A 26,296-nucleotide genomic window follows, 5' to 3' on the forward strand; every position below is an offset into this window, starting at 1 on the left:
CTAGCATCCATTCGATGTCATTCTAGATACAAATGCGCCTCCGACAGGATAGGTATATAAATTCCAGTGCACTCTGGGAAATTCATCCCATGTAGCCCCATTCTTTCGATAGCTATCTGATGTTCACGTACTTGAATATTGAGGCTCTTGGGAGCATTGTTGCCTAGGTAATGAGCAACTTGTCGTGTCATACCACGCGCGTAGTATCTTCCGATTTTTGCCTGAATAGCCCACACCACCCAACTCTCTACGATGTGAGACTTTCATATTACCTATTCTACACTAATCAACACACCTACCACTAAAGTCCACAGAGAATAACCTTGGAAGTCAGTCCCACAACAGCAAAGAGGACCTTGAGGACTTCCAACGAAGCTATCTTGTCGCACTCCCATCTTCTCTTCACTCTTACAACTACTCTTACGACTACCAACAATAATGCGTCTCATATAAAAACCATCCATATAGATGAGCAAATGCATTGGAACGAAAACACACTATGTCTATTCAAAGGTCATCATCAGAGTGCAGGCTAACAAAAAAAAAAAAAACACGAATCCATCATGATCACGCCACGACCCCCTCCAAAAGCTTCGTCCTAAGACAAACCCAGCGTGGGCAACAGAAATCTTTTAGATCCGTTCGCAAGAGCAAAGCCCGCAATCGTGGTCTCATCTCATCCATCTTCGATTCATGACTTCTTTCCCATCGTCAGCGCAACTCCCACAAACCCCAGTTCCCATGGAAAACATAAAATGGGTGACAAACGTGAAAAAAAGCAAGGATCAAGGACCCGAAACTTGTATGCAAAAGAAGAAAAAAAAGTTGGACAGGAATTACAGAAGATTGAGAAATGGAACCCGAGAAGACAAAGAGAAAAATGAGAAAATGATATCTTCCAGGTCTTCGGAGGAAACGCCATTGCAAAGCATAAAGAAAACAAACAGGTTCCCCGCGTCAAATCGGGGTTAAAGAGAAGGGCCCCCTTCACATGGTATCATAAGCGAAGTCTTCATCACTGGCCTAGCATCAACCCCCATTTACGGCATGGAAATCGTCTCCAGAATCCTTTTACTGGGAAGCGCACTGCACACGCTCGGCACCGCCGGGCACATCCTCATCATCCTCATCCATGCCGGCCGCGGCTGCGCCGTGGGCGCGGGCCTGGTCGTGCTCGTTCTCGGGGTCCTCAAGCTCGAAGTCCTCGACCATGGCGTCGGCCGGGGGCGCGTTCTTATCAGAACGAGGAGGAAGGACCTTCTCAAGGAGTTCCAGGTTCTGGAGCTCCTCCTTCTTGGGGAACTTGACATCGAACTTGATGTACAGGTTGCCGTGATCGTGGTGGCGGAATGAGGGCATACCCTGGCCGTGAATGACCTTAATGGCATCTAGAAAGAAATGTTAGTAACAAGTTTCACGAATATTGTGCGGGAAAAAGGTAAGTCACATACCAGGAACGATAACCTCGCCAGGGGCGATGTTAACGGTCATCCACCGATCATCGAGGTGCTCAATGTGGATAGCACCGCCGGCAAGAGCGGTAAGCAGGTCGATCTCAGCCTGGTAGAACAGGTCGTCGCCCTTGCGCTGGAAGCGGGCGTGGGGCTTCTGCTCAATCTCGAACACGACATCACCGGGCATAACACCAGGCATTTGGTCACCCTCGCCGCGGAACTCAATCTTGTGGCCATCGCGCACACCTTTGTCGACGTGAACGTGAAGAACCTTGCGCTCAACGACAGTCTTCTTGCCGTTACACTTCTTGCAGCGATCCTTATCACGGACGATCTCGCCTTCACCGTTGCAGTCGGGGCAGACGGTCTGGAAGCGCTGGATCATGGGACCCATCTGGCGCATCATAGTCTTCATACCGCTACCGTTGCAGCCAGCGCACTCCTTGACAGCGCCCTCCTTTCCACCGCGGCCATCACAGCCACCGCAGATAACGGACTTCTGAAGTGCCAACTTGGAGACCTTGCCCTTATAGATATCCTCGAGGTTAACCTTGTGCACGTGGTGGATTGTGCGGGCCTTCTTGGGGCCTTGTTCACGCATGCCACCGCCGAACATTCCACCGAAGGGACCGCCGCCGCCGCCGCCGCCGCCGAAGAATTGAGAGAACAAATCCTCAGCGTTCATGCCGCCGCCACCACCACCATGCTCCAGGCCTTCCTCGCCGAGCTGATCATATAGCTGACGCTTCTCGGGATCGGAAAGAGTCTCGTAGGCGTGGGACAGTTCCTTGAACTTCTCTGCGGCATCGGGGTTGTTGGTGTTCTTGTCTTCATGTGACGAAGCGATGTCAGCTGAGTGATTCATACATATATTCAGAGTCTCTGGGGGTTGTACATACCAGGGTGGTACTTGAGAGCGCCCTTCTTGTAGGCAGTCTTAAGCTGAGCCTCGGTACAGGTGGGAGCGACCTAAATGAAAGAAACACCAAGTCAGATTCTGAACAGTCAAAGTGGTCTTACAACCAGCCAAGTATAGTTTTAACATACCCCGAGGGTGTCGTAGAACTTCGTTTCCTTAACCATTGTGAAGTATGCGGGGAATCAAGTGAAAGATTATTAGGTATTCTTGTGGAATCCAGAAATGAAGCGGGAGAATGGAGGGGGGAAAGCGCCGAAAAGTTTAGCACGGCTTTTTATATGAGAAATGCCAAATGGACAATTGTATTTAAAGTCCTGGCTTGGAGATGAGAAAGTGGAGGGGGGAGAGAAAGGGCGAGATGGGCTATCTGAACAATAATAATCGAAGCCAAAAAAAAAGGCTGAGTAACTTTTTTGTCAGGCACCTGTTTGAGACTCGTAAAATGACACAATAAATTACCACAACTAAGGAATTCCGATTTTACCACTAGTTTTCTTTGTCTCGCTTTGAAGCAATTTTTACTAAATTTTCATTTCAAAACCGTCAATTTGCCTCTAGAATACAGGCAATCCTTCATCTTCATCTCTTCTGGTGGCTTCTATGTATATCCTGAATGGCCCGAGCGCGATTCTACGGGATTCCGCCGCCTTCGATGGCCTTCGCAGACTTTCTCCGCGCTTCCATGTTATTTTTTTTTTTTACAGCTGACTAACGTATATTTCGCCCATTAGGCGCCTAAATGCATTGAATGTCTACAATGAGATCATTCTCTACAAAACACTTTAATCGTGATTTATTGGTTTAATAGGCAGATCATATATGTATTTTATACTGGATTTTGCATATTGTATCCTGCATACAATCCCTGTAACTGTACCAGTAAACCTCACGCAGAATTTTTGTAAACCCTCGCCACAGCCCTGGAGCCACACATCTCTTATCGATAAGGGGAGGGGAGGAAAGCTCTTCACGGTCCACTCGGTTCAATCGTCATAGAGGGGTTCGGAATTTTCCGATACCCTGGAGTACGGAGTAGATTTCCCGTTTTCTTATCTTCTCTTTACTTCGTAGCCCACAATCTCAATTATACTCTTCAAAATGGAACAAGATCCCGGATTCATTGCTGCTGTCGAAGAGGCCAAGAAGGGCCTCTCTGAGGGAGGTGTGCCAATTGGTGCTGCCTTGGTCTCCAAGGATGGAAAGATCCTTGGCCGTGGCCACAACATGCGTGTCCAGAAGGGAAGCGCTATCTTGCATGTAAGTATAGCCTGATATAATCCAATTGAGATCCATTGTCGATCTATATCTATATGAACCATTATAGAGTTTATGAATACTACTAACGCAACCCAAGGCCGAGATGTCCGCACTCGAAAACTCCGGCCGTCTGCCTGCCTCTGCCTACGAAGGTGCTACTATGTACACCACCCTCTCGCCCTGTGATATGTGTACCGGTGCTTGCATCCTCTACAAGGTGAAGCGGGTTGTCATTGGTGAGAACAAGAGCTTCATGGGTGGTGAGGAGCTTCTGCTCAACAAGGGCAAGGAGGTTGTGGTCTTGGATAATGCCGAGTGCAAGGAATTGATGGCCAACTTCATGAAGGAGAAGCCTGAGCTATGGTATGTGGTATTTGGTGCTTGGTCTACCGCAATGCGTAAAGCAGCTCTTGCTCTGCTCGCAGTTGCATCGAGGATTGTTGGCTGTTTCATCAAGACTAACTGTAGTGTCTGCTATACAGGAACGAGGATATCGCTGTCTAATTTCATAAGACCTGCATATACCATAGCCCTAAATACCCCGAGAATTGAAAATATTCACGCCCAAATGATCAATTTTTAGATCCAATGTAGTTTTCTGATCTGAGTCGGGGAAGAAGCCGACCGCTTTTAAGATTAAAAAAACACAATTATACGGTCAAGCGGTGGATTTCTTCAAAGAAGAACTTGAGGTTCTCGGGGTCGACGAATGGAGTGACACCTAGACAGACAATTAGTATAAATAATCAGACCCAAATTATAAGGTTTGACTAACCGTGACCCAAGTTGCAGATCCATCCCTGCTTGCCCTTCTTGAAACCCTCAACCATGGGCTCAACCGTGGCAGTGATAGCTGGGGGGCCACCGTAGAGCATGCCAGGATCAGCATTGCCCTGGATAGTCACACGACCGTTGGCAATGCGCATGGCCTCACCGGCATCGTGCAGCCAGTCCAAACCGACAACATTGTAGCCCGAATCACAAAGGTCATCCAGAGCGTACCAGGCGCCCTTGGCAAAGACAGTCATCGGAACGGGCTCCAGGCCCATCTCCTGCAGTCGCTTGGGGAGGTTCGCGGAGATGTGGCGCAGGTAAGGAAGCGAGAATGACTTGAACGAGACGGGAGACAGCTCGCCGGCCCAGGAGTCAAAGACCTGCACCAACTGCGCTCCGGCAGCGACCTGGAGGGCGAGATATTCCACACAGATCTCGGCAATCTTCTGCAGAAGAGCCTGTGCCTCGGTAGGGTACTTGTAGACCCATTTCTTGGACTGCACAAAGAGCTTGCTGCCACCGCCTTCGACCATGTAGCACAGCAGCGTCCATGGTGCACCACAGAAACCGATCAGGGGCACGCGACCCTTCAGCTTGAATCGTGTGAGGGTAATTGCCTTATAGACGTATTCCAGCTCTGCTTTCACATCCACCTTCTTCGCCATGACCTTCTCGTACTGCCCATCTGTCGGTGAGTCGAGGGGTTCGGGGAAATGAGGTCCCTTCTTGTCCAGCATCTCCACGACCATACCCATGGCCTGGGGAATGACTAGGATATCGGAGAAGATAATAGCGGCATCGATGAGGCCTTCATAACGCTCAATGGGCTGGAGAGTCAGGGTCGATGCGATTTCAGGTGAGCGGCAGCATTCGAAGAAGTCACGGCCCGCCTTCGCCTCGTGGTATTCGGGGAGGTATCGGCCAGCTGTTTAATTAAGAAAAAAACGTCAATCAATTTGCTCTTGACGTGGTGTACGAATAAACCGAACTCACCCTGTCGCATAACCCATATCGGGGGACGCTCCACCTTCTCACCTGCGATTGTCAGCTCCAATTAAAACAAAATACACATATTGGGCATACCCCGTGCAGCCCTCAGCAGCAAATCGTTCTTCAAAGGCTCAAATTGTTCCTGCATTTTGTTGATGGAATGTGCAAGTGGGATGGAGGGGGAAGTGGGATTATACGAAGGTCCGGTTACCGCGGCCCGCGATGATCGGAAAATTGGAGTGGCAAGTGAACGGCTCCAATATACCCGTGTACAGTCATAACTTGGGTTCCTTCCCGAGGTATCTTTTCACTATTTTATTTCTGATATTAGATATTAAGATAGTTTCTCCATTAAATTATAGCTTGAATTCGAGTGGTCGAATGAACAAGCATGGTTGTGTGTTTAGTCATTGGACATCACCGGCATATCACTGTCTCTTGTTAGACAGTTCGTTCTTCCAGTGGTTGATATATCCGCCCTTCAATATTCATCGGGACTTTCCCCCAGGGACTCCCACTGCAGGAAAATAACAATACGGTTGTTATGATACCCCTATGGTTGCCCTGTAGCTCAAAGGCCGCGTCACTAGAGCCCCCGGGAGCTTAAACATGCTCTAGTCTACTTCTAACCACCATAAGTCTAACTAAAAAAATATGTGACTAGGGTTCGATTGGTTCGGACCATTCGCGGGAGATCCTCAGCAGACCTAGGCTACCGTGATGAGTTAATAATGTCTCAGCCCCTTGAGGTCATCCTATCAGGACACACTCTGACTTGCTAGTCAACTCGGCGGAGCAATAGTAGATATAAAAGTAATTATATCCCTAAAGACAGATTCCAAAAATAGATTTCTTAAGAAGAATTCAGATCTTTTACAGCATATAACCTGTTGTGACCATACAGCTCCGGTCTTCCCTCATTAGTAATTGCTTTTCTTTGTTGCATACCCCATAAAGAATGTGCCCTAACCAATCTACTACAGATATACTGAAAGACGATGGTCAATCCCAGAAAGTTCCCATATGGCATTCTCGCATATGGGCTTTTCAATCCATGTCTTGCTAGTGACAATGCAACAACGGACATATTTGCAAGCTCAATCCTTGTGAGATATGACAGCGGAGCACTCGACACGGATAGCAACAACACTCTCGATCTCGATGACAAAACCAAGACTAATATCACCATCACTTCGTGCAGCTTGGTTTATAGCACGGAACTAAACGGGGAAACATTCAATGGTTACGTGTATGAGGCGAAAGTAACCGGTCTAAATTGTGATGATTCATTGAGGAAGGAGACGGTGCTTGTCGCGGTTGAGAAATGTGCCGACAGCTTGGCCAAAAATGATGCCCCTATGGGCTGTTGCCCGTTCAATCACGGGACCTGGAATGGGCGTCTACGACTGAGTGCTGAGCCAAGTCTGTATCCTGTACGTGAGGTTGATTGCTGAATTTATGGGGTTGTGCTCAATAAAGGTGTCATGGAAAATTTTCTCGGAATATATATTTTGATCAGCGTAATGCGAATTTTACAACTACGCTTTTCCCCCTTTTTAATTTGACAAATTGTTATGGAGACTGTTGCATTAAACATGTATATATTTGGGACTTTAATTAATCATTTGCTGTACAGTCATCAAAAGCACGCCTTTAGTCGTCGTACGGGTCATCTCTCTTCCGCAGGTTGCCCAAACTGTACATTGAATCATTAAGCTCCTTCTGCTGTTTCTGCTCCAATGGCGTAGGAATACTTGAGGTGCCTTCGGAGTTGATTTTGGAAACCATGGAGTCCTCTGCGGGTGCCCATTTTCCAGAACTGAGCCGGAAGGTTTCGAGAGGAGGCTGGGAAGATGACTTCCAGGCACTTGTCGAATTGGATTCCCGCAAAGTATCCATGGCAACAAGAATAGAGCCTCTTGAATCAATGCCAGCCAGTTCAAGAACGTTTCCTGACAGTTGGAGGGTATCTTGGTGAGTTAACGTGTTGTTGCTTTCGAGAGTGAAGTAAAGAAGTTGTGAAGATCTGCTCTCAATATTAGAAAAATCATACACATCATCAGTAGTTATCGGAACGTACCCTTCAAGTGCAACAAAGATGGCCTTCACAGGATCGGCATTGTCTGCAGTAGGCGCAAGGGAAACATCCCAAATGCCGCGCACTGTAGTCTCTCCTTCCGCCCCAGGAAGCTGAACTTTCTGTAAGATCTGGTTCTCGAGCCAGTTCCACACAAGCAGATAGTTGTCGCCACCACCCGAGATGAGAACCTTGGGTTCGAACGAAGGGACGCACAGACTGCTGACAAATGAAGTGTGGCCAAAGCAGAACTGCTCAATTACATGGGCTTGGGGAACACCTCGGGAGACACGGATGTGCTCATCACGATCCGCAGTCAGGATGTAATTCCGCTTGCCAACGGTTGAGTCCGCAGGCCGGGTAACGGAGATCAAGGCCGTCAACAACGAAACGTGACCGATAATGACTTGGTGCTCGAAGTTCAGCACAACTCGCTCTGCTTGGTTGGTCTTCGACAGACCAGCCTGTCGCATTTGTTGCTCCAATGATTCAAGGTTGCGTTTCGTGTGCACCGTGAGATTTGTGGCAGCTGGCTCATATGGTTTCGCTGGGGCCTGGACCTTCACGTACTCTCCGCTTGGAATCAGAGGGAAAGTGTACACATCTCCGAATTTGTCACCCGACAAGATGTTGTTCTCATCGGGAGTCAAAGTAAGCGAAGAGAGCTTCTTGGGCATTGTACTATAAATGATGAGTTTGGCGAGCTTGTAAATAGAAAAATAGTCACTCACCGAGCACTCAATTGCTGGAGTTTGCCTTCATCGTCCAAACTCAGAACTCGAACACATTTGTCCTCGGAGGTCATGATCACTACATATTTGCCGTGGGCAACAGTCACGAGGGGAATGTTGGTCCATGAATTGGAAGCTTCTTTGTTCGAATCCTTAGGTTTTGACTCAGATTTGGCATCTTTCTGTTCATCAGAGGTCGAAGACAGCTTTCTTCGCTTCTGTTGGGGACCTTGGCTTTCAGATGCATCTGCGGGAGCTGCGTCAGAGCTTTTATCCTCCACATTGGCGTCTACGGGCTGAGGCCACACATCCAAACGCTGACCACTGGACGCATCGTAAGAATAGAGATTGCGACCAGCAGTGGCAATAAGGATATCCGACTGGCCTGCTGATTGTCTGTTGACATATCGCAGACAGTGGAACGGGTGTTGGAGACCAGCCATAATGAAGCTTTGATTCACAAAATGAGAATAATCAGTGAGCTCTCAAATGGTCCAATGATGTATTAATTGCAGGCAAGAAGGCAAAAAATAACCATCAGAGCTCTAGAGATCCCTCTGATCGAATTCCCGCCATGGCTGTCCATCTTGGGCGGGTCTACTTTTTACATCACGTGATCCACTAGCGAGCGCACCACCAAAATTGATTTTCCCGAAATCGCCCAGCTCTTCTTTTCTTCTCCTTCATTAACCACAACAATTCCCTTAAACAACCTATCTTCACTAAACACAAGAAGAAATGGGGGGCAAGTCAGCAACCAAGGCCGCTTACTTTGAGAAGCTGCGTACTCTGTTAGTTTCCTCTCAATGCGTCCTGGCAATTGACTTGATTCAAAATTTCTAACAAGCTATGTTACAGTCTCAATGAGTACAGCACCATCTTCATCGTCGGAGTTGACAATGTCAGCTCCCAGCAGATGCACGAGATCCGTATCTCCCTCCGTGGAGAGGCCGTCGTCCTGATGGGTAAGAACACCATGGTTCGTCGTGCCCTTAAGGGTTTCGTCACTGAGAACCCCGAGTGGGAGCGTCTCCTCCCCCACGTCCGTGGCAACGTCGGTTTCATCTTCACCAACGGTGACCTCAAGGCCATCAAGGAGAAGATCCTTGCCAACCGTGTCGCTGCCCCCGCTCGTGCCGGTGCCTTCGCCCCCGATGATGTCTGGATTCCCGGTGGTAACACTGGTATGGAGCCCGGTAAGACCGCCTTCTTCCAGGCTCTCGGTGTCCCCACCAAGATTGCTCGTGGTACCATTGAGATTGTCTCCGACCTCAAGCTTGTTGAGGCTGGTTCCAAGGTCGGTGCCTCCGAGGCTACCCTCCTTAACCTGTTGAACATCTCTCCGTTCACCTACGGTATGGCCATCACCCAGGTCTACGAGAACGGTCAGTGCTTCGGCGCCGAGGTTCTCGACATCACCGACGAGCAGCTCCTGTCTGCCTTCTCCCAGGCTATTGCTACCGTCACCGCTGTCTCCTTGGCTGCCAACCTCCCCACCCTTCCTTCCGTCTTCCACTCCCTGGTCAACGGATACAAGAAGGTCCTCGCCGCTGCCATCGCCACCGACTACAGCTGGGCTGAGATTGATGATCTCAAGGACCGCATCGCCAACCCCGATGCGTACGCCTCTGCTGCTCCTGTCGCTGCCGCCGCCGCCACCTCCGGTGGTGACGCCCCTGCCGCCGCAGCTCCCGCTGAGGACGAGGAGGAGTCCGATGAGGACATGGGCTTCGGTCTCTTCGACTAAGCGCCTCCTCGACGGGATACGAATGCCATGTATTAGATTTACTTGAACCGGCGCTTGAAATAGCGACCGGGAATGAAACAACATGTCTTGGCAATGGATTTTCTTCGGAAACCTAGGACTCGTATAATGGTCGTAGCTACGCCCATTGTTCGTTTCCACAGAATTGGTGAGTTTTTTCAATTCTTTTCTCCCTTCCCCCCTTGCCCCCACACCTCGCATCACCCTGGCGGATGATTATAAATTTTTAACCCCGAGCATTATGCCCCCCTCCGGGGCGCGCTGAAGATTAAAATAATGCAACAACAACACTCTAATTTTTTAATGACGCCATGCCTTTACCCTCACACATGCTCTTGACTTGGACTTTGACTCCTTTTGCAAACAATTGCTAACTTGTGACAAGATTTACAGATGCTCTTCATACGACCTGCGATAGTAGTGCCAATATGTTGTCGCCGTAGACAATTGTGTAGTTGGTGGCTTGGGGAAATCCTGTTCGCTATCTCTATTTGTGCAGCTGCCGTAATAGATGGTTGCTCAATCAAAAACTCGTTCTCAAATTCTTCTTCGTAACATACATTGTGCTGAGTAGCTGGCTCGAGGTATTGGAGACACGAACATGCCGTGCGATCCAGGCTCTCATCAATCAACAATTTCTCTCATCTCCCAACACCGTGATCTCAGAACGCAATAATCTCAGCAACATTTCAATGATTTCCTTCCAGTCGTTTCTGATCGCTTGAAAGATCATGTTATCTGTAACTGATGCTCTTTCTTTCCCTCTTGTTCTTGTTATTATCTGCATTGCTGATTTGAGATGATTTCCTAGACAAACACCGAGTAACCTTCCACTCACCCGCTTCCTCCATACCGCTCATGTAATAAGCTCTAAGTCCAACCCCTTCTCACATCACCAAACCATATTGCCACCCAAAAACTTATCACTTCTGTTGCCAAAACTCTCTGCACGGCTACGACTACGAACACATGTGTTTTGATTTGCCATGGGCTTCCACTAGGAGCATAGCTAGGTTGGCGGAGGACTCGACACTTATGTTTACCACTTCGCGCCAACTATTATGGTGAAAACTGTTCGTCGCGACCGAACCCCTAAAGAAAAGACAGCGGAGCATCCTTTCCTCAAGGAGATCGCATTTTACAAACTGTTCTCCCCTCCCACCGGCGTAGCCGCTGGTCTAGATCGTGGGCCAGGCACTGAAAAAGGGCTGGCCCTGAGCCGCCCACCTTTTTCTTCTACCAACTCAACACTGCTTTTGCCAGCACATGTCTGTCTCTCATAAATATGGAAGTTATCCAGAATAATGAGGCATTCAGAAGGATTGATGGCAAAATGAAATTTTCCTATGTCCAGGTTTTTGTTCGGCAAGATGGCATATTATATTCCGGGAAATGGACGAATCGATTAAATTCGCCAAAAGCGCTAGACGATCTCCAGGAACTCAAGCAAATTCCAACCGAGGATAGGGGCCCAGAAGCGAAAACTGCATGGTCAGCGATCTATATGAAAACACCAAGTCTCCTCGCGTATACCGATGGGAATCTTGAAAAGCAAATCGCTCGCGAAATCGAAACATGCGAGTTTCTTCGCAAGAACTCCCATCCGAACCTCGCGACCTACTATGGCTATAAGGATACTCACGGTCGAGTCTCTGGGCTATGTTTCAGACAATATACGTCGACATTACTTGAAGCAGTCAATCCCCAACGCCTAGGCAAGGTCGCTTTCCTTTCAAGTCCGCGCGAATTAGTGAAAGCGAATATGAAAAGTGGCCTAGAAGGAATCTTGGCTGCCATCAAACATCTTCATTCTTTCGGACTTGTCCATAACGATATCAACCCTGCAAACATTATGCTTGATGATGATGGTACGTTTATTCTCATCGATTTCGATAGCTGTCGATATATCGGGGAGTCGTTGCGCAGCACCGAAACGAAAAGAACCCGCCACTGGCACGACCCTGCTGTTAATATCTCGCTCGAGAAAAATGACCTTGACGCTTTCAAAGATCTACAAATATGGTTGACTGGATCGGCGGATGAGAACTTTGTTTTTGAATGAATCGCTTGTTAGTAAAATGTCAACATCAAGTGGATCAGCGGGGGCGATCATTGTTAATGGAGCAAGGATGAGCAGCGAAACCAATTTGGTTGTTTCCACTCTTCGAGTAAACATCTACCCTCCCGTCTTCAGTAGCAGTCTGGCCCTCCCATGTAGCCCTACACAATAGTGATGCACCATAAACGCCAGCAAGTTACACGTCACGCTTATAAGCTGGTAGCTTTGCTAGATTATATGGTCGATAGTCCTTATCTTCAAGGTAAGCTATAGCTTATGCAAGGCCTGATAAGTCGTTATAGGAGATCGGGAGATAAGCTCCATATTGGTGAAAGTAGGTGGTTAGATAGCCGGTTGGCTTACTAGATACATTGGTAAATCGTGGCGTGGGGAGTATCAAATCATGTATGATTCCAAGAAAGTCAATCAAGGCAAGCTCTGCAGGGAGGCTTAATGATATAATATTCACCCACATTTTTCGGGTTTTGCGATACCACATCCTAGAATTCTTGGTCAATTTCTGTCTTTCTTATCAATTGAACCGTGAATATGATACTTAGAGGATTCAAAAGAATCCCCAGCGCCATCCCGTCGATCCAACAGCTTTGAAGCAAGCTCCAAAAGAAAAGGCTGGGGGATGAGTGCTGACTCTCCCCAGTTATGAAGCCATTCACCGTTCCCATTATGTAAATACATATCCACAATCAGTTTGCGGATCAGAGCTGACTCGCACGTGTTGCCATAAGCATACTCTATTGCTTCCCCAACAGGGAACCATGCTGACCCATCCTGAGATTGTGAGACGCTTTTTTCGATGATAGCATCTATGGTTGCATCTTGGAACGTAGGGTCAAGGAATTTGTCCCCTAACACATATGCCTTGACTAGGTCAACGTATTCGGAATTTCCAGAGAGGCCTGGTTCATCGCAAAACACAGGAAGTGTGTCGTAATAGAGCCAGTGTATATATACCGCGATTACTTTTGGTTCGTCGTCTGGCAGTTGAATTATACGTTACGAAGACTCCTGCCATTCACCCGCGATGGCCTTCTCAAAAAATGAAGAAGAAGAAGAACAAATCAGCTCTTCATGGACGCTGAACGCTTTATGATCGTCTCCTGCAAGTATGTCTATTGTCCTCCCTAGAAGCCTTAAGATTAGCACAGAACAAGATACAATAAACCATTATTTACTTTTTGACCTCATCTTTAGACATTCGAATTGTTTTCGAAGACATAACAGCCAAACAGTATCGGGACTGAATCTAATCAGGTTGGCCAAATTACTATATGAAATGATTTTTGAAACTTCAGAATGGCTATGTCCTGGCTTCATAAATAGTTTGTCCCATAAAACGGTGCTCAACCTATAAAGTATTTATACCCAATACACGGGGTACCCAGAGTCATGTTATACAATGTCCCTAGAATTATATAACGACTAGAAGAGAGAATAGTGATCGCTGGAACTACCCAGCTAAAGACATTTGTACTTCATATGTACAAATCGAAAATAATGATTTATATATGTACATGCAGTATATAAACAATTATATAGTAGGCTCACCGTGTCAACTAATACTTACTAGACTATTAAAAGGTATTTACGATCTCTACTCTGCTAGAACTGAATAGTTTACGGTTAGGACACTCCTATACTTTATGGCATATGGCCACAAACCCTACAACGACATTATCTTTAGCGCTAGGGAATGGGGTCGCCGATTTGGGGAAATAGGGTTTCTAGAACTTAAACGCTATCAATTTTTTAATAGTCTTATTTCTGCTTGTTGGTATAATATCTATCCTACAATGGCTTTAGTAGCGTATGATTTTAAGCGTAAGACAAAGGATATGACCGGGAATGCAGAATAAACCTCTATTGAATCTGCAAAGGAGACTAAGACCTGTGAAAGATTGGTTCGCAGAGGCTTGCTAGGACCGGAGTTGGCTTTACACTTTCAGCCAGCCTGGCGAGGATACCTTCATCCTACCATGAGAGAATTATGTCTATTTGAAGATTCTGGATTTGATTTTGATGATATTGTTACCACGGCTATCGATATATGGTGGGATCAAGGGCATCTTTGCCCCTTTTTATTGGCCGGTACCGTACTCACCGTAGTCCTGGCATTTTTGATCCCCTTTACGAGACATCCTTCTTATGAGATCAAGAATGTCGAAGATAAAGAGGTATCGGCTAAGGCTCCTTGAATTACCATGCGGGGCACATGAAACGTGAGAATATTGGGCAAGAAACCAAGTGTAGATGAACTCTGAGGATCCGGTCAAAGAGAGTACACGAAAGGTTTTAGGGTTATTTAGACCGACCAAAGGCTATTGGCCCTGTTCAGATCATTCAGATCATTAGAGGTAATGGGTGTCCTGAAAATGATAGGTGACTGAAGTGACCAGACAAAGGTGACGGCTTAACAAAGGAATAAATACCATCTAGCCAGTGTGGGCACACCAGAAGTATATACAGATACATGGATCAAATATGTAGACACCCAAAGACATGAAGGGAATATCCAACTAAGCAAATTATGTATGGCCATCGAATAAGAACGGCATAGAATAACCCTCGCTACCACTTTGATCAAATAATGAAACCAGAGAGTGCGGGTTGGTAAGGTCAAACCCTCCTGCATTGAAGCCTGGTTCCTCCGGCAGACCAATCCACCCAGTTGACAAATACTGCTGTAATATCGCCTGGTCCATGTGTTGTTCGTTGAATGGAAATTCTAGGGTGCGATGCATAGGCTGAAGATCAGCTACCGTGGGCAGAACCACCATGTCATCAGTTCCCGTCTGCCCCGGGCCTTGAGCCATTTGCCGAACACTGCTCCAGTATCGTCCCGCAGGGACCCAAGAATCCGAAAGTTCTTCCAAGGTCTTCAGAAATGTTTCTATCAGATGTGTCGTGGACTTTCGACTTGCCGTATGCCCGAAGCTATCAGCTTGAATAGTCGCAAGCGCAGCAGAGAGCGTGCAGTGTGTAGCAGTGACAGGGCTTCTTCGAAAACTGCCAAAGACAGCACGGTATTGTTGACTAAGAGCAGCTATCTCTTTCGCGGCTTCTGCGCATAGGAGTATTGCTTTTTGGGTAACCTTGTCTTTCTGGGGGTGCGACTCTGGGGATGCAGAATAATTTTTCGGGAGAAACGGTTTGCACAGTAGTATGATAGATGTGTGATAGGACATGTTGAGAGTGTAGGCATGAGGAAACTTGTTCTTCTTTCCTGTCCGATTCACCTTCAGCTCCGGAGGAAGAGAATATTTCCATTGTTTGATCTCAAGTAGACATGTGTCAAACGCACATTGCATTTCTACACCAGGCGGCAGCTTTCGGGGGCCATAGCTATGGATATTGTCAGCAGTCATCAATCAATCAGGGTAACTATTCTACAGACAAGCTGACCATTATCTTCTCCAAAGAGCGACAGTGGATAGAAAATTCACGATGAAGTGTCGGTAGCAAAAGGCCGTATCTGGGACTAGATACCTCAGAGGTGTCGTTATTTTTCATGAAATTTTGAGTCGAGGGTAGAGGAACTGAGCCTTGGCAGTCCTTAACCATAAGAAGCTGGAATTAGCGACGATGCAAGAGTGATAGATATCAAAATAGAAATACCAAGGCTGCCTTACAAGCATAGTACAAACGCGACCAGTATATGTCGCCCACAACTTGTCCGTGCAATAAAGCGCCCAATATATTTGAGTTCGCAATTGAGCTTCTTCCGGGGAAATTTGACCAGAGCGCATTAGGGTAGAGGGGTCAAGATTGAACCCCATATCAAAAGCCATGCGAAAAGCCATGCCATGACGTAGCCATGCAGCAGCGTCCGAGCCCATTGCCTAGCGAAGTAAGATGAGTAAAGTGACAAACAAATCCGGGATGAGAGAGCTCTCACAACGTAGGCCATAGCCAGAACGGAAAGTGATTGGACCGTAGCAGTGGTTGGTGACCTGAGATCAAAATGTAACATCACCTCAGCATTTTCAAGAAACAATTGACCAGCTGTCTTTGGGTCATTTGGATCAGAGCGTACATCTACTCTGTCCGAGTAGCGAGACCCAATGGCGAGAATGCAGTTCAAGAGCAGCGGACTGAAAAACCGACCGTTGTCTCGTTGGCTTTGCTTAAATAGGGTTTCATCGACTACCTGATGCCAGGGTTGTTCCCACTGAAAGTAGAGATCAACAAGATGATCCACTAACTCAGGCGGGATATCGTCCATATCAAACGACTGGAAGCTTCCGCCCGGAGATGCTATCATACAGGCCTCTAAGGGTACTGGCGGAAGTGAACCTAGCAAGGATAATATACAAAATCGTCAACTTTGAACACTCTACTCTGCGTGACTGGGATAAGATCTCCTGTCTTAACTCACTGCTAGCGTATTGCAAAAGCTCGGCTCTTCCACTGCTCGAGCCGAAATAACGAGCTTGCCCGTCACACTCGAAATTTAATGAACCATTCATAGATAACGTTTCCTCTGGCTCGATAGGCTCTCCGAAATCCGGATGTGACTCGCTTTCTAACGCTTCACCATCTGCTGAGATCTTTCCACGTGCTCTCAATTCTGCGATGGAGCTCTCAATGTCAATCGAGTGCAGCCAGACTACCTGCTCTAGCATATTTATCCGAGATCTTAGGAGATGAATAAGAGATTTGGGAGCTGTCCCGCGGTGGTCATTAGTTGTTGCATATTCACAACTAACTCCTCGATTGCGACATCTTAAACATGGAGTTTCGCCGTTGCACTAGGGATTTATGTTAGCGTTATTGACCGAGAAATAAGTGGTCTCGTACCTTGGATCTCCGGCGACGACATTCGTGGCACGCACGGGAGGCATACCTACCACGCACCGATGCGGCTGATCGTGGATGATTGGATTCTGGACTCTGCTGTTGAGTTTCTAGAGTACTCTCCATGTTGATATAGGTCACAGCTAATCGAAATTCACTTTCAGAAAATGATGCACCCTAGAAAATGGAAGACTGTACCCCCCAAACCCGACTGATTATTTTACAAAAAGGGTTCGGTTTACCTCCGTAACGTACGGCAGCCGAAATCGGCCAAACTTGACGGGTTTCTGCTTTGCAGAAACTTAGTAATCAATCACCGCTAGGTAATCGAACCACAAAATACTGGATATATAATTACGAGTCCCTCTATGTATATTATCGCTATAGTAGACTATATATCATCACCTTACGCACTACGTAGGTTTAGGATAGGCAGAATGCATGTTGTACGTTACGAAAGCGGAAACTCGGTGAAAATTATAGTATTAATAAGCATTGTAAATTTGGCCCATTTCGGCTGCCGTAACGATGCGATATCCTTGCCACCGCGTGCAGGATAGGAATATAAATTCCGGGGGAGAATATTTACACTCATCGCCTTACCAATTCACGATAAGAGAAAAGATCTGGGGAAGTGGGACCGATATATCGCTTTCACTGTACATACGATATTAAAAGTGAAACACAAAGTTCAATAGACCTAGAAATCTTGTGAAGTAGCAGGAATAGGGGCTCTCACATTTTATATCCTATAAAGTGAAGTCTGTGAAAAAGAGAAAAAGGAATAAGCTAATATAAATCCATTCCTCGAAATTTGTGGCAGAACTGGAGAACTGGGGTAGGTCACGAGCATCCACATTATCTTCTTGCCCCCCTGTCGACCCCAGAGGTGGGTACTTTAAGGATATTTGGGCCCGAGAGCTCTGTAGACCCGTAGACCCACAAACTATAGATTTTGGGACTTTTGAGCGTTTGGATGATAGGCCATCGCTTGTGAACCCGGTGCTCCTCACGCCAGTACCCTGATCAACCTCTAGCTCTGTGAGATTCAAATGAAATTGTGTCCAATTATCCTGCGCTTCAATCAAATTCCCCTTGCCTACGAAATCTGAGAATCACATTCGGAGCTATATCGCCTCCTGTGTACTCCTATGGCCCACGGCAAAATGGCGCCGTCTCACCGTTAGAATGATCGTAGAACTTGAGAGGATAGGTTATCAGTCTCACTTCATATTAGACAGCGGAATTCACAAACCGGGTGGCGGACGTTAGGTTTTGCGCCACGTTATCTAGGGGAAAGAGATAACGCTACTGGAATTCCCCACTGTACCCCCGGGTCATTGTATAATCTATTTACTAAGGTGTCAGCTTAATGCTAGTTCAGACGGGACTATATAAAGGTTGCTTCATACTTTGCTCCCAGTGTACATTTCCACCGATTCTCTACCTACTGCACGGTTCCTTTTTTGGTTACGAACTATATTATTCCGATCAAACCATGGAGACCCATGAAGAGCTTAAGAAAGGTCTCGATGTCGAGAAAATCAGGTCAGAAGGTGAAGACATCGGCATGACCACCCTAATCGCACCAACTTCACTCAAAGACCAATTCAACGAACTGAAAATGAATAGACGTGCTTTGCTGGCTGGTTAGTATTCATTTCCTGGAACAAAGAGTGGACAGACCTGGGTATTGTCAGAATAGAAGCACTGACCTGATAACCAAAAGCCTTCGCCTGTTCTACTACGCCAATTCTCATTGGATACGACCTGACGATGATCGGCTCGATTATCGCAAACTCTCAGTTCATCCACCGCTTCGGCATTTACGATGAAGCCCTCCAGTCCTAGACCCTGCCTGCAAACCGTCAACTTGTCTGGACCATTGTTCAGTACGTGGCTGCTATTGTCTCTGCCTTAGGATCGGGTGTGTTGAACGATACATTCGGGCGTCGCATCTGCTTCCTCATTACTGTCGTGTGAGTGTCGCAGCGCCGTGTTAAATGCCATACAAGTCAATTAACTAATTCATTTTCTACCTCCAAAGTCTCACTATTGCCGGTACACTGACCGAGCTATTCTCCCCAAGCTGGAAAGTCTGGGTTTTGGCTAAAATCTTTATGGGAGCTGCAATGGGTTCTATGCAAGCCAACACACAAACTTACGTCTCGGAGATCACGCCAACGTCGATTAGAGGAGTGACACTCTCACTCTTCCAGTTTTGGATCATCCTGGGCCAGCTGATTGCCTCCTGTGTTTTGGAGGGTACGAGCCACGTTGAAAATAGTTGGTCATGGAAAGGCGCCGTCGTATCGCAATTTGGACCAGCTCTATTCTGTCTCATAATGTTCATCCCTTTCGTTCCAGAGTCTCCCTATTTCCTCGTCGCAAAGGGTAGAATTGATGATGCTAGGGCCGCAATAATCAAGTTGCACGGAGCCGAGAGCATCGACTTGGACGATGTGTTAGTCCAGATACAAGAGACGCTAGCCCACGAGCAACAAGCAAAAGAGGGCTCTTCCTCCTTCATGGAATGCTTGCAAGGAACAAATCTCCGTCGCACGTTCCTGGCCTGTCTGCCTGTGGTGATGCAAATTTTCATGGGTTATCCGCTTTGCGGTAACTATCTGTCCTACTTCCTTACTTTGTCGGGAATGGGCAATGCGTTCCTCGTCACTGTTATATCTGTCGTGTGCTCTTTGGTCTCAGCTGTTTTTGCTTTCTTCGTCATCGAGCGTGTTGGACGCCGAAGCCAACTTCTCATTGGTTGTTACGGTATGCTGGTTTGTCTGTTGATTATCTCCCTGCTTGGATTCCTGGGTTTCGGGGAAACTTGGAACTACCGTTCACTGGCTGCATTCTGTATCATCTGGTCAGTCTTCTATTATGCTTCTGTCGGTGCTGTAGGCTGGACTATTGTTGGGGAAATCTCCTCTTCGCGTCTGCGTGCGAAGACGACATCCCTTGCTGCGTTTTCTAGCTCCCTGTTCAATATGGCCTGGTCGATTGCCATTCCTTACTTGGTCAATAAGGACAGCGCAAACCTCGGACCGAAGTCTGGTCTTTTATTCTTTGGGTTTAGCATTGTGTTGACTTTTGTCTGTTTCATTTCCATGCCTGAGACGAAGGGAAGATCATTCGCACAACTCGATGCCTTGTTTGAAGCGCGTACACCTGCCAGAAAGTTCTAGATGCAGATCTATTTTAGATTGTATCCAAATTCGAGGACACTGGTGAACCTTGGAAAATACAAATACGTCTTGAATCTCTCTATTTTGGCTGCGCAGAATATGTATATGGGGACTGTTGAGGTAGGAGCATATATAGTCAGTTAGATCTCTCCCATTGTGTTTCTTCCTTCCTCTCTTCCTCAATCTTCTCATCCGCTCCACTTCATACATAGTGAATGTACAATTCTTTCTCTCCATAAAGCTATCTCTCATCATGCTACTCCCTGGCTATATCCAACGGCGGAAACATGATTATAGTAATTCTGCTACAATTGCAAATGACAAAACACATCTGCAGAAAAAAAGCATTCTTCACATTTTGGTCGAAACGAACTCTTCTATCGATACATGACTAAGGGTTCCAATATTCACAAAGAACCAGCCGCCTTCGCGCTTTCAGGGTCGTGAGCGACTACTTCAATTTCAACACGCATATCGTCTTCTCCAAGTCTGGAAACACCAACACAAGTCCAGATGGGCTGGTGATCCGGCATGTGTTTCTTGAAGTTCCGGACCATAGCCGCCATAGCCTCGTTATTGATTGGAACGTGGTAGGAATTCACGCGGTACACTTGTGACCAGCCCTGGCCACCGGCGTCTTTCAGGCAGCGTTCCACGTTCGAAAAAGCAAGATCAATCTGCGCATTGATTTCCTTCTCGAATTCGCCCGTAACAGGGTCCCAGCCGCCTACCATTGCCATGAGTTAGGCCATATTTTCCCCCAGTGTTTCAATAGGGAAACAAAATTGAGTCATTTACCTTGACCTGCACATTCAATTCGATCGCCGACACGAACGGCTTGGCTGTACCAGAAATCCCGTTGCTTTTGGGTCCCGGCTCCCTCGTATGCATAGTATTTCAGGTGAGACATAATAACGGTTTGAGTTGGTTTTCTTTTCAAATTCAGAAGGTTCAATTTAATTCAGTTCTTCAGTTCAAAGGGTAAGATGCACTTTAATAAAGGAAGTGATTTTCCACTTTGGCTTGACGTCTTAGTCCGAATTGGGGTTGATCCACTGCACGGAATGTGAATTCCTATCTTTTACTAGTGGCCTATTCCGCAACGCAGCGGAAAATATCCATTGGTAAGGGTTTGAGATGATCCCGGCATATTTGCCTCATTGATTGACTCCCACACAAGATCTGAATTGTCATCGTCGGATTCCTGGGGAAAAGTGGTTCATATGGATTTGTAACCACGGAATCTCACCAAATTGTAGTCTTAATCGCCAACTTCGTATATCTATTCTTACTAAGACATTTAATTTGATAGAAATGTTTCATGCTGATAAAATACCGAAGAATACCTTTTGTGCGCTGTATACACCATCTCGATTTGGTAAATACCCATTCAGATGGACACCACAACCTTGCCTATCGTTTCGCAATCGACTATGCTTTGCATCTGTGCTGGAATATCTTCCAATGCAGCTATAGTAATTTGAGGCTTTATTTGGCCCGATAGAATGTATTCTACTACCTCAAGCGCCTCCCGATGCCCACCCATCAAATTCCCCGACAAGTGCAAATTGCGTTCCACAACAGACCGTAGTGGAATGGCCAGGACGTTCTCGCCTTCGGGTACACTATATACGCAACCCATTGTTTTAGCTTCCATTCGGTAATAGATGATCTCTGATGTAGGGGACTAGTATAATTTCTTACCCAACGCAAACAATCCTGCCACCATCGCAGACATAATCATCCAATCTCCAAAACGCAGAAAACGAGCTGCTCGATACAATGACAGCCTCAGCCGCGCGCGTCAGGCCACAGGAACCTCGTAGTTCCTCACAGGCCCGAAGTAGCGCACCGTGAAAATTCAACCAAGCATCACCATCATGCGCTTCAGGGGCGCTAAGGGCAAAGTCGCTATACTGGGCATGGTCTTTCAACAGCAACTTGTTGATCTTCGCCTTGATATCGATTCCGATTACCCTCGCTCGGAGAACCTGCTTCGCAATCGCCCCGGTCATATGTCCAATGGCACCCCCAATCCCGGCGACGATGACTACATCCCCCGGGCGCACCTTAGCTGCTCTCAGGGACGTTAACGCAGTTGACCCAGAGCATAGAGCGGTGGCGCAGAGCGCAGGATCAATCTTTCCGTTCCAGATCGCCTCTGGTAACCGTACGACGCAGCTGGCTGGAACGGTAGCGTATTCCTGGAATGTGCCGGCAATCTGCTTGGGTGTGTTGAGTTGGGAGGGACATGAAGTAGGAAGGCCGCGGAGGCAATATGTGCAGGATCCACAGGTGGAACCTAGGTAGCGTATCCCGACGGTATGACCGATGAGAGAGGGGTCGTGCGATTTGACCACAGCACCTATACCTTCGTGGCCAGAAACGTGGTTATGTTTGGGATAGCCCGGACCAGGGCCGACCGAGAAGCATGCGTCCTAGGAGAACCGAAGTGTTAGAAAAGCAATTTCCCTTTCTGGGGGGAAGAGCGGGATAGAAGCTAACAACACTGGAAATGCGCGGATACAACTTACACTGCGGCAGATTCCCGTGTAGTAGATACGAACGACGACCTCGCCTGGAGCGGGATCACGTACGATGATCTTTCGGAGGACCATGTTGAGTTCTTCACCCATCTCAGGCGTGATAACAGCCCTCTGCATAAAAGGCAGTGTAATTTGCTGTAATTTTCCGGCAATATTTGAGCCATTTTTTTCCTGGCCTGGTGGAGATTCGTAACCAGAATCTCTATCAAATTCCTCTGTAAGACCCGATGTCGTTTCATGGGCGGTACTGCTCATTATCTTGGGAGGCGTTATAGTCCTACGGTATTGGTCCGGGGTGGATATGACCTCGTCATGCGCCGGGACCTCGACGCTGGCTCCGTTGCAAGAAACAGCCATCTCAGTGGGCTTGATGTGGAGCAAAATGGGATTTCCTGGTAAATCGAAACCGTTACGACCATTCTAGACGTGACTGATCACATTATATACCTGATATATCATTATAGAAACCAATAGGGAACAAATCGAAGTAGATTGGAAGTTGAAATACTCTCAAACTACATCAGATAAGAGGCGGAATATAAATTCCTGAGGCTCCACCATCCGGGGACGTGAATTCCGCCTTATCATAGTCATGAGCAACCTCACACATCGAACACATATATACTATGAATATAGGATATCATTGCCTACATTTCTAGGTACATGTACTTTGAGAAATGGTAACCATATCAGATGATACCGAATTCTTGCTATCAAGCCTCACCCTCGATGAGAAACTCGCTCTGATTGCCGGCGAATCACAATGGCGGACCGCTAGCATCAAGCGTCTAGGCATCCCATCCCTGAAGGTCAGTGCAGCTACCATAAACTAATGTTCCGGAAATAAACTAAAGATCATGCTAGATGTCTGACGGGCCCTCTGGAGCGCGAGGAGAGATATTTGGGGAGGGCGTTCCAGCCGCTTTCCTACCATCGGGTGTAAGCTTGGGAGCAACATGGGACAAGGACATCTTATTTGAGATTGCTCAATTATTGGGAGAAGAGGTGAGCCATTTCCCATCGGGTCATGTCGGAGGAACAAGACTAAGGTGTTGGCAGTGCAAATCCAAGTCCGCATCGGTCCTGCTTGCTCCCACAATCTGTATCCATCGACATCCACTCGGTGGCCGGAATTTCGAGTCATTTGGTGAAGATCCATATCTCACGGGGAAGCTGGCAACAGCCTACGTCCGAGGCCTTCAATCTTGCGGCGTAGGTGCCACACCAAAACATTTTGTTGGTCAGTATAATATCCGCCTCACTAAATGGACCGTCATTTTGATTCTGTGATTGTATAGCAAATGACCAAGAGACAAAGCGGTTCAAATACAATGCTCACATCACACCTCGTGCCTTGCGCGAGGTCTATTTGTTGCCGTTTCAAATGGTCGTCCGTGATGCCGACCCTTGGTGTATGATGACAGCTTATAACAAAGTGAACGATCATTACTGTGATGCATCCAAGGAGCTACTAATTGACATAGCCAGAGGTGAATGGGGCTGGGATGGAGTTTTCACAAGTGACTGGGGTGGGACTACCTCTACAGTCGCATCTATCAACAACGGGCTTGACCTGGAGATGCCCGGACCGCCTAGCAGACGCTCTAAGGCCGCGCTCAAGAAGCCCCTCCGGGAAGGTTTGATTAACTTGAACCGAGTAGATGAGTCCGCGAGTCGTATACTGCGACTGCTCAAGAAGGCAGGACGCTTTTTGGATCCAAGAGACGATCCCGAGCTGTGTGAAAACACAGCCGAGAAAAGGGCATTGCTCTGCCGAGCCGCTAGCTCTGGTATTGTGATGCTGAAGAACGAGGCAAATGCTTTACCGCTAAAAACAACCGAAGACCTAAAGAAAATCGCTATCCTTGGTCCCAACGCAGAGCGGGTGGTGGCTGGTGGTGGTGGGAGCTCATACATCAAAGCCCCCTACTGGACTTCTGTTCACGGCTCCGTCAAAGACGAGTTCTGCCATACTACCGCCAGGATTGTTTCTGCGACTGGGGCCAAAGTCAACCGCTATCTTCCTGTCTGTGAGGTTGTGAGGAATCCAGACACCGGGAGAACTGGGGCCGCCATTGACTGGTTTAACGGTCAAGACTTCGTGAATCCTCCTGTTGCAAAGTCACACACGTGTGTATCAATCCTCTCAGATTCAATTTACTTACTAATGATCTTTCGCGTAGTGATGATCTTTATTTCATGTCTTTCGGCACCGTTCCACCCGAAATTGATAGTTTGACCAGCTGGTCGTACCGCATCCGCGCCACATTGCAACCCCTGACTTCAGGCTGCCACATGATATCCTTAGCATCAATCGGACCGGCTGATCTTTATCTCGATGGAGTCCGCATTGTGGAACAGTCGGGGGCCTTTGATGAGAAAGGTAGTCTGTTCTTTACCTACGGCAGCGAGGAGAAAAAGGTTTCTATTGATATGATTGCGGGACGGGAGTATGATATTCGCATCGACTATCGATCACACGATCGTCAAACTCACCCTGAGCTCCGCGATTTGATGGATCCGATGGAGGATCAGTTCCAAGGGACTCGACTCGGCTTCGAGGAGTTAGATACAGTGGACCGACCCGCTGAGGCTGCACAGCTGGCATCAGAATGTGACGCGGCAATTATTGTGGTTGGACGTGACAAGGAATGGGAGACAGAAGGTCAGGACATCTTGAATTTTGACTTGCCCGGCGAACAGGTGCGATTGATCCATGAAGTGGCTGCCGTTTGCAAGCGCACGATCGTGGTCGTACAAGCCGGAACTCCCATAAGAATGGACTCTTGGATGGACGATGTGCAGGGAATACTGTATACGTGGTATCAAGGCCAGGAACTCGGCAATGCTGCAGCTGCTGTTTTGTGTGGTCGAGTCAATCCTTCAGGTCGACTGCCAGTGACGTTTCCGCGACGACTTGAGGACTGTCCTGCGTTCTCCTCGTTTCCGGGAGAGGAAAACGAGACCTACTACTCCGAGGGAATGTTCGTCGGTTACAGGTGGTGGGACCTTCTATCCATTGAACCACTATTCCCTCTGGGGTTCGGCCTCTCGTATAACAATTTTGAGGTTTCGCCTGGTTCTATCAGCACAAATTCTCTTGTGGAAGGTCCTCCCCTGAAGCTGACTGCCCATGTCAGGAACACTGGAGGTAGTGACATACCTGGTAGAGAGACGGTCATCGCGTGGTTTTCTCAATGCTCGCCTAGGCGGTTGACGAGGCCGAAGAAGCAGATCTGCGGATTTGCGAAGTCAGGTCCATTGTCGCCAAATGAAGAGGAGGAAGTTGAGATCGAGATCGATTTCCATGCTTTTGGTATGTATGACACGAAGTTGGGTGTTTGGGTTGTCGACGCAGAAGCCGAATTCGAGATCCTCGTAGGGACAACAGCATCGAATGCGATGCCTTCTTGGCAACTGAAGGCTACTCGGGAGATAAAGTGGATTCGCTAGTATTGAAGACAAATACCACTGTCAAAAACGTTTACCAACAATTGAAATTAGTACATCGATCATGAATGTGAACGTTTCGCACAGGTGACCTACCGCGGTCTCAGGAAATAAACCATCGTACAGCAGTGGAAGAAGTGGTTTGAAATATCTTATCATTATTACTCAGAGTCTTCAAAATACGCAGGCTGGTCTTCAATGAGTGCCCGTAAATTAGGGTATGCTCCTGTCCAACATCCTTGTATCATAGATCCAGATAGCAAAGTTATAT

General features: G+C 47.4%; 12 protein-coding genes across 12 annotated transcripts; 6 read left to right on the forward strand and 6 right to left on the reverse strand.

The window, feature by feature from the left end:
* Positions 1–1,071: 1,071 nt before the first annotated feature.
* On the reverse strand, positions 1,072–2,537 carry N7517_006226 (type I HSP40 co-chaperone YDJ1; the record flags this gene model as incomplete). The annotated part of the gene is made up of 4 exons (XM_056723956.1): positions 1,072–1,388; positions 1,452–2,282; positions 2,354–2,423; positions 2,502–2,537. 4 exons carry the CDS (start codon positions 2,535–2,537, stop codon positions 1,072–1,074), a joined length of 1,254 nt encoding a protein of 417 aa, XP_056580206.1.
* A 934-nt stretch (positions 2,538–3,471) lies between these two features.
* Positions 3,472–4,134, forward strand: N7517_006227 (cytosine deaminase; the record flags this gene model as incomplete). The annotated part of the gene is made up of 3 exons (XM_056723957.1): positions 3,472–3,630; positions 3,728–3,993; positions 4,113–4,134. 3 exons carry the CDS (start codon positions 3,472–3,474, stop codon positions 4,132–4,134), a joined length of 447 nt encoding a protein of 148 aa, XP_056580207.1.
* Positions 4,135–4,280: 146 nt separating this feature from the next.
* Positions 4,281–5,542, reverse strand: N7517_006228 (uroporphyrinogen decarboxylase HEM12; the record flags this gene model as incomplete). The annotated part of the gene is made up of 4 exons (XM_056723958.1): positions 4,281–4,351; positions 4,406–5,329; positions 5,398–5,439; positions 5,488–5,542. The coding sequence occupies 4 exons, from the start codon at positions 5,540–5,542 to the stop codon at positions 4,281–4,283; spliced, it is 1,092 nt and encodes a 363-aa protein (XP_056580208.1).
* Positions 5,543–6,392: 850 nt separating this feature from the next.
* Positions 6,393–6,848, forward strand: N7517_006229 (uncharacterized protein; the record flags this gene model as incomplete). The annotated part of the gene is made up of 1 exon (XM_056723959.1): positions 6,393–6,848. The coding sequence occupies one exon, from the start codon at positions 6,393–6,395 to the stop codon at positions 6,846–6,848; it is 456 nt and encodes a 151-aa protein (XP_056580209.1).
* Positions 6,849–7,047: 199 nt separating this feature from the next.
* trm82 (putative tRNA methyltransferase) lies at positions 7,048–8,645 on the reverse strand (the record flags this gene model as incomplete). Its single annotated transcript, XM_056723960.1, has 3 exons — positions 7,048–7,420; positions 7,475–8,152; positions 8,203–8,645. The coding sequence occupies 3 exons, from the start codon at positions 8,643–8,645 to the stop codon at positions 7,048–7,050; spliced, it is 1,494 nt and encodes a 497-aa protein (XP_056580210.1).
* Positions 8,646–8,940: 295 nt separating this feature from the next.
* On the forward strand, positions 8,941–9,949 carry N7517_006231 (60S ribosomal protein uL10; the record flags this gene model as incomplete). The annotated part of the gene is made up of 2 exons (XM_056723961.1): positions 8,941–8,993; positions 9,061–9,949. The coding sequence occupies 2 exons, from the start codon at positions 8,941–8,943 to the stop codon at positions 9,947–9,949; spliced, it is 942 nt and encodes a 313-aa protein (XP_056580211.1).
* Positions 9,950–11,252: 1,303 nt separating this feature from the next.
* On the forward strand, positions 11,253–12,029 carry N7517_006232 (putative Rho-associated protein kinase; the record flags this gene model as incomplete). Its single annotated transcript, XM_056723962.1, has 1 exon — positions 11,253–12,029. The coding sequence occupies one exon, from the start codon at positions 11,253–11,255 to the stop codon at positions 12,027–12,029; it is 777 nt and encodes a 258-aa protein (XP_056580212.1).
* A 2,540-nt stretch (positions 12,030–14,569) lies between these two features.
* Positions 14,570–16,863, reverse strand: N7517_006233 (fungal specific transcription factor domain-containing protein; the record flags this gene model as incomplete). The annotated part of the gene is made up of 6 exons (XM_056723963.1): positions 14,570–15,386; positions 15,711–15,883; positions 15,940–16,313; positions 16,420–16,707; positions 16,751–16,792; positions 16,842–16,863. 6 exons carry the CDS (start codon positions 16,861–16,863, stop codon positions 14,570–14,572), a joined length of 1,716 nt encoding a protein of 571 aa, XP_056580213.1.
* Positions 16,864–18,336: 1,473 nt separating this feature from the next.
* On the forward strand, positions 18,337–20,029 carry N7517_006234 (uncharacterized protein; the record flags this gene model as incomplete). Its single annotated transcript, XM_056723964.1, has 3 exons — positions 18,337–18,487; positions 18,760–18,817; positions 18,886–20,029. 3 exons carry the CDS (start codon positions 18,337–18,339, stop codon positions 20,027–20,029), a joined length of 1,353 nt encoding a protein of 450 aa, XP_056580214.1.
* A 407-nt stretch (positions 20,030–20,436) lies between these two features.
* N7517_006235 (RidA family protein) lies at positions 20,437–20,939 on the reverse strand (the record flags this gene model as incomplete). Its single annotated transcript, XM_056723965.1, has 2 exons — positions 20,437–20,756; positions 20,828–20,939. The coding sequence occupies 2 exons, from the start codon at positions 20,937–20,939 to the stop codon at positions 20,437–20,439; spliced, it is 432 nt and encodes a 143-aa protein (XP_056580215.1).
* Positions 20,940–21,419: 480 nt separating this feature from the next.
* On the reverse strand, positions 21,420–22,932 carry N7517_006236 (uncharacterized protein; the record flags this gene model as incomplete). The annotated part of the gene is made up of 3 exons (XM_056723966.1): positions 21,420–21,654; positions 21,734–22,467; positions 22,564–22,932. 3 exons carry the CDS (start codon positions 22,930–22,932, stop codon positions 21,420–21,422), a joined length of 1,338 nt encoding a protein of 445 aa, XP_056580216.1.
* A 320-nt stretch (positions 22,933–23,252) lies between these two features.
* On the forward strand, positions 23,253–26,028 carry N7517_006237 (uncharacterized protein; the record flags this gene model as incomplete). Its single annotated transcript, XM_056723967.1, has 5 exons — positions 23,253–23,384; positions 23,440–23,580; positions 23,635–23,815; positions 23,874–24,705; positions 24,759–26,028. 5 exons carry the CDS (start codon positions 23,253–23,255, stop codon positions 26,026–26,028), a joined length of 2,556 nt encoding a protein of 851 aa, XP_056580217.1.
* Between the last annotated feature and the right edge of the window lie 268 nt (positions 26,029–26,296).

Source organism: Penicillium concentricum (assembly GCF_028827145.1).
Source record: "Penicillium concentricum strain IBT 3081 chromosome Unknown utg000002l_segment0_segment0, whole genome shotgun sequence".
In the NCBI taxonomy this organism is placed as follows: domain Eukaryota; kingdom Fungi; phylum Ascomycota; class Eurotiomycetes; order Eurotiales; family Aspergillaceae; genus Penicillium; species Penicillium concentricum.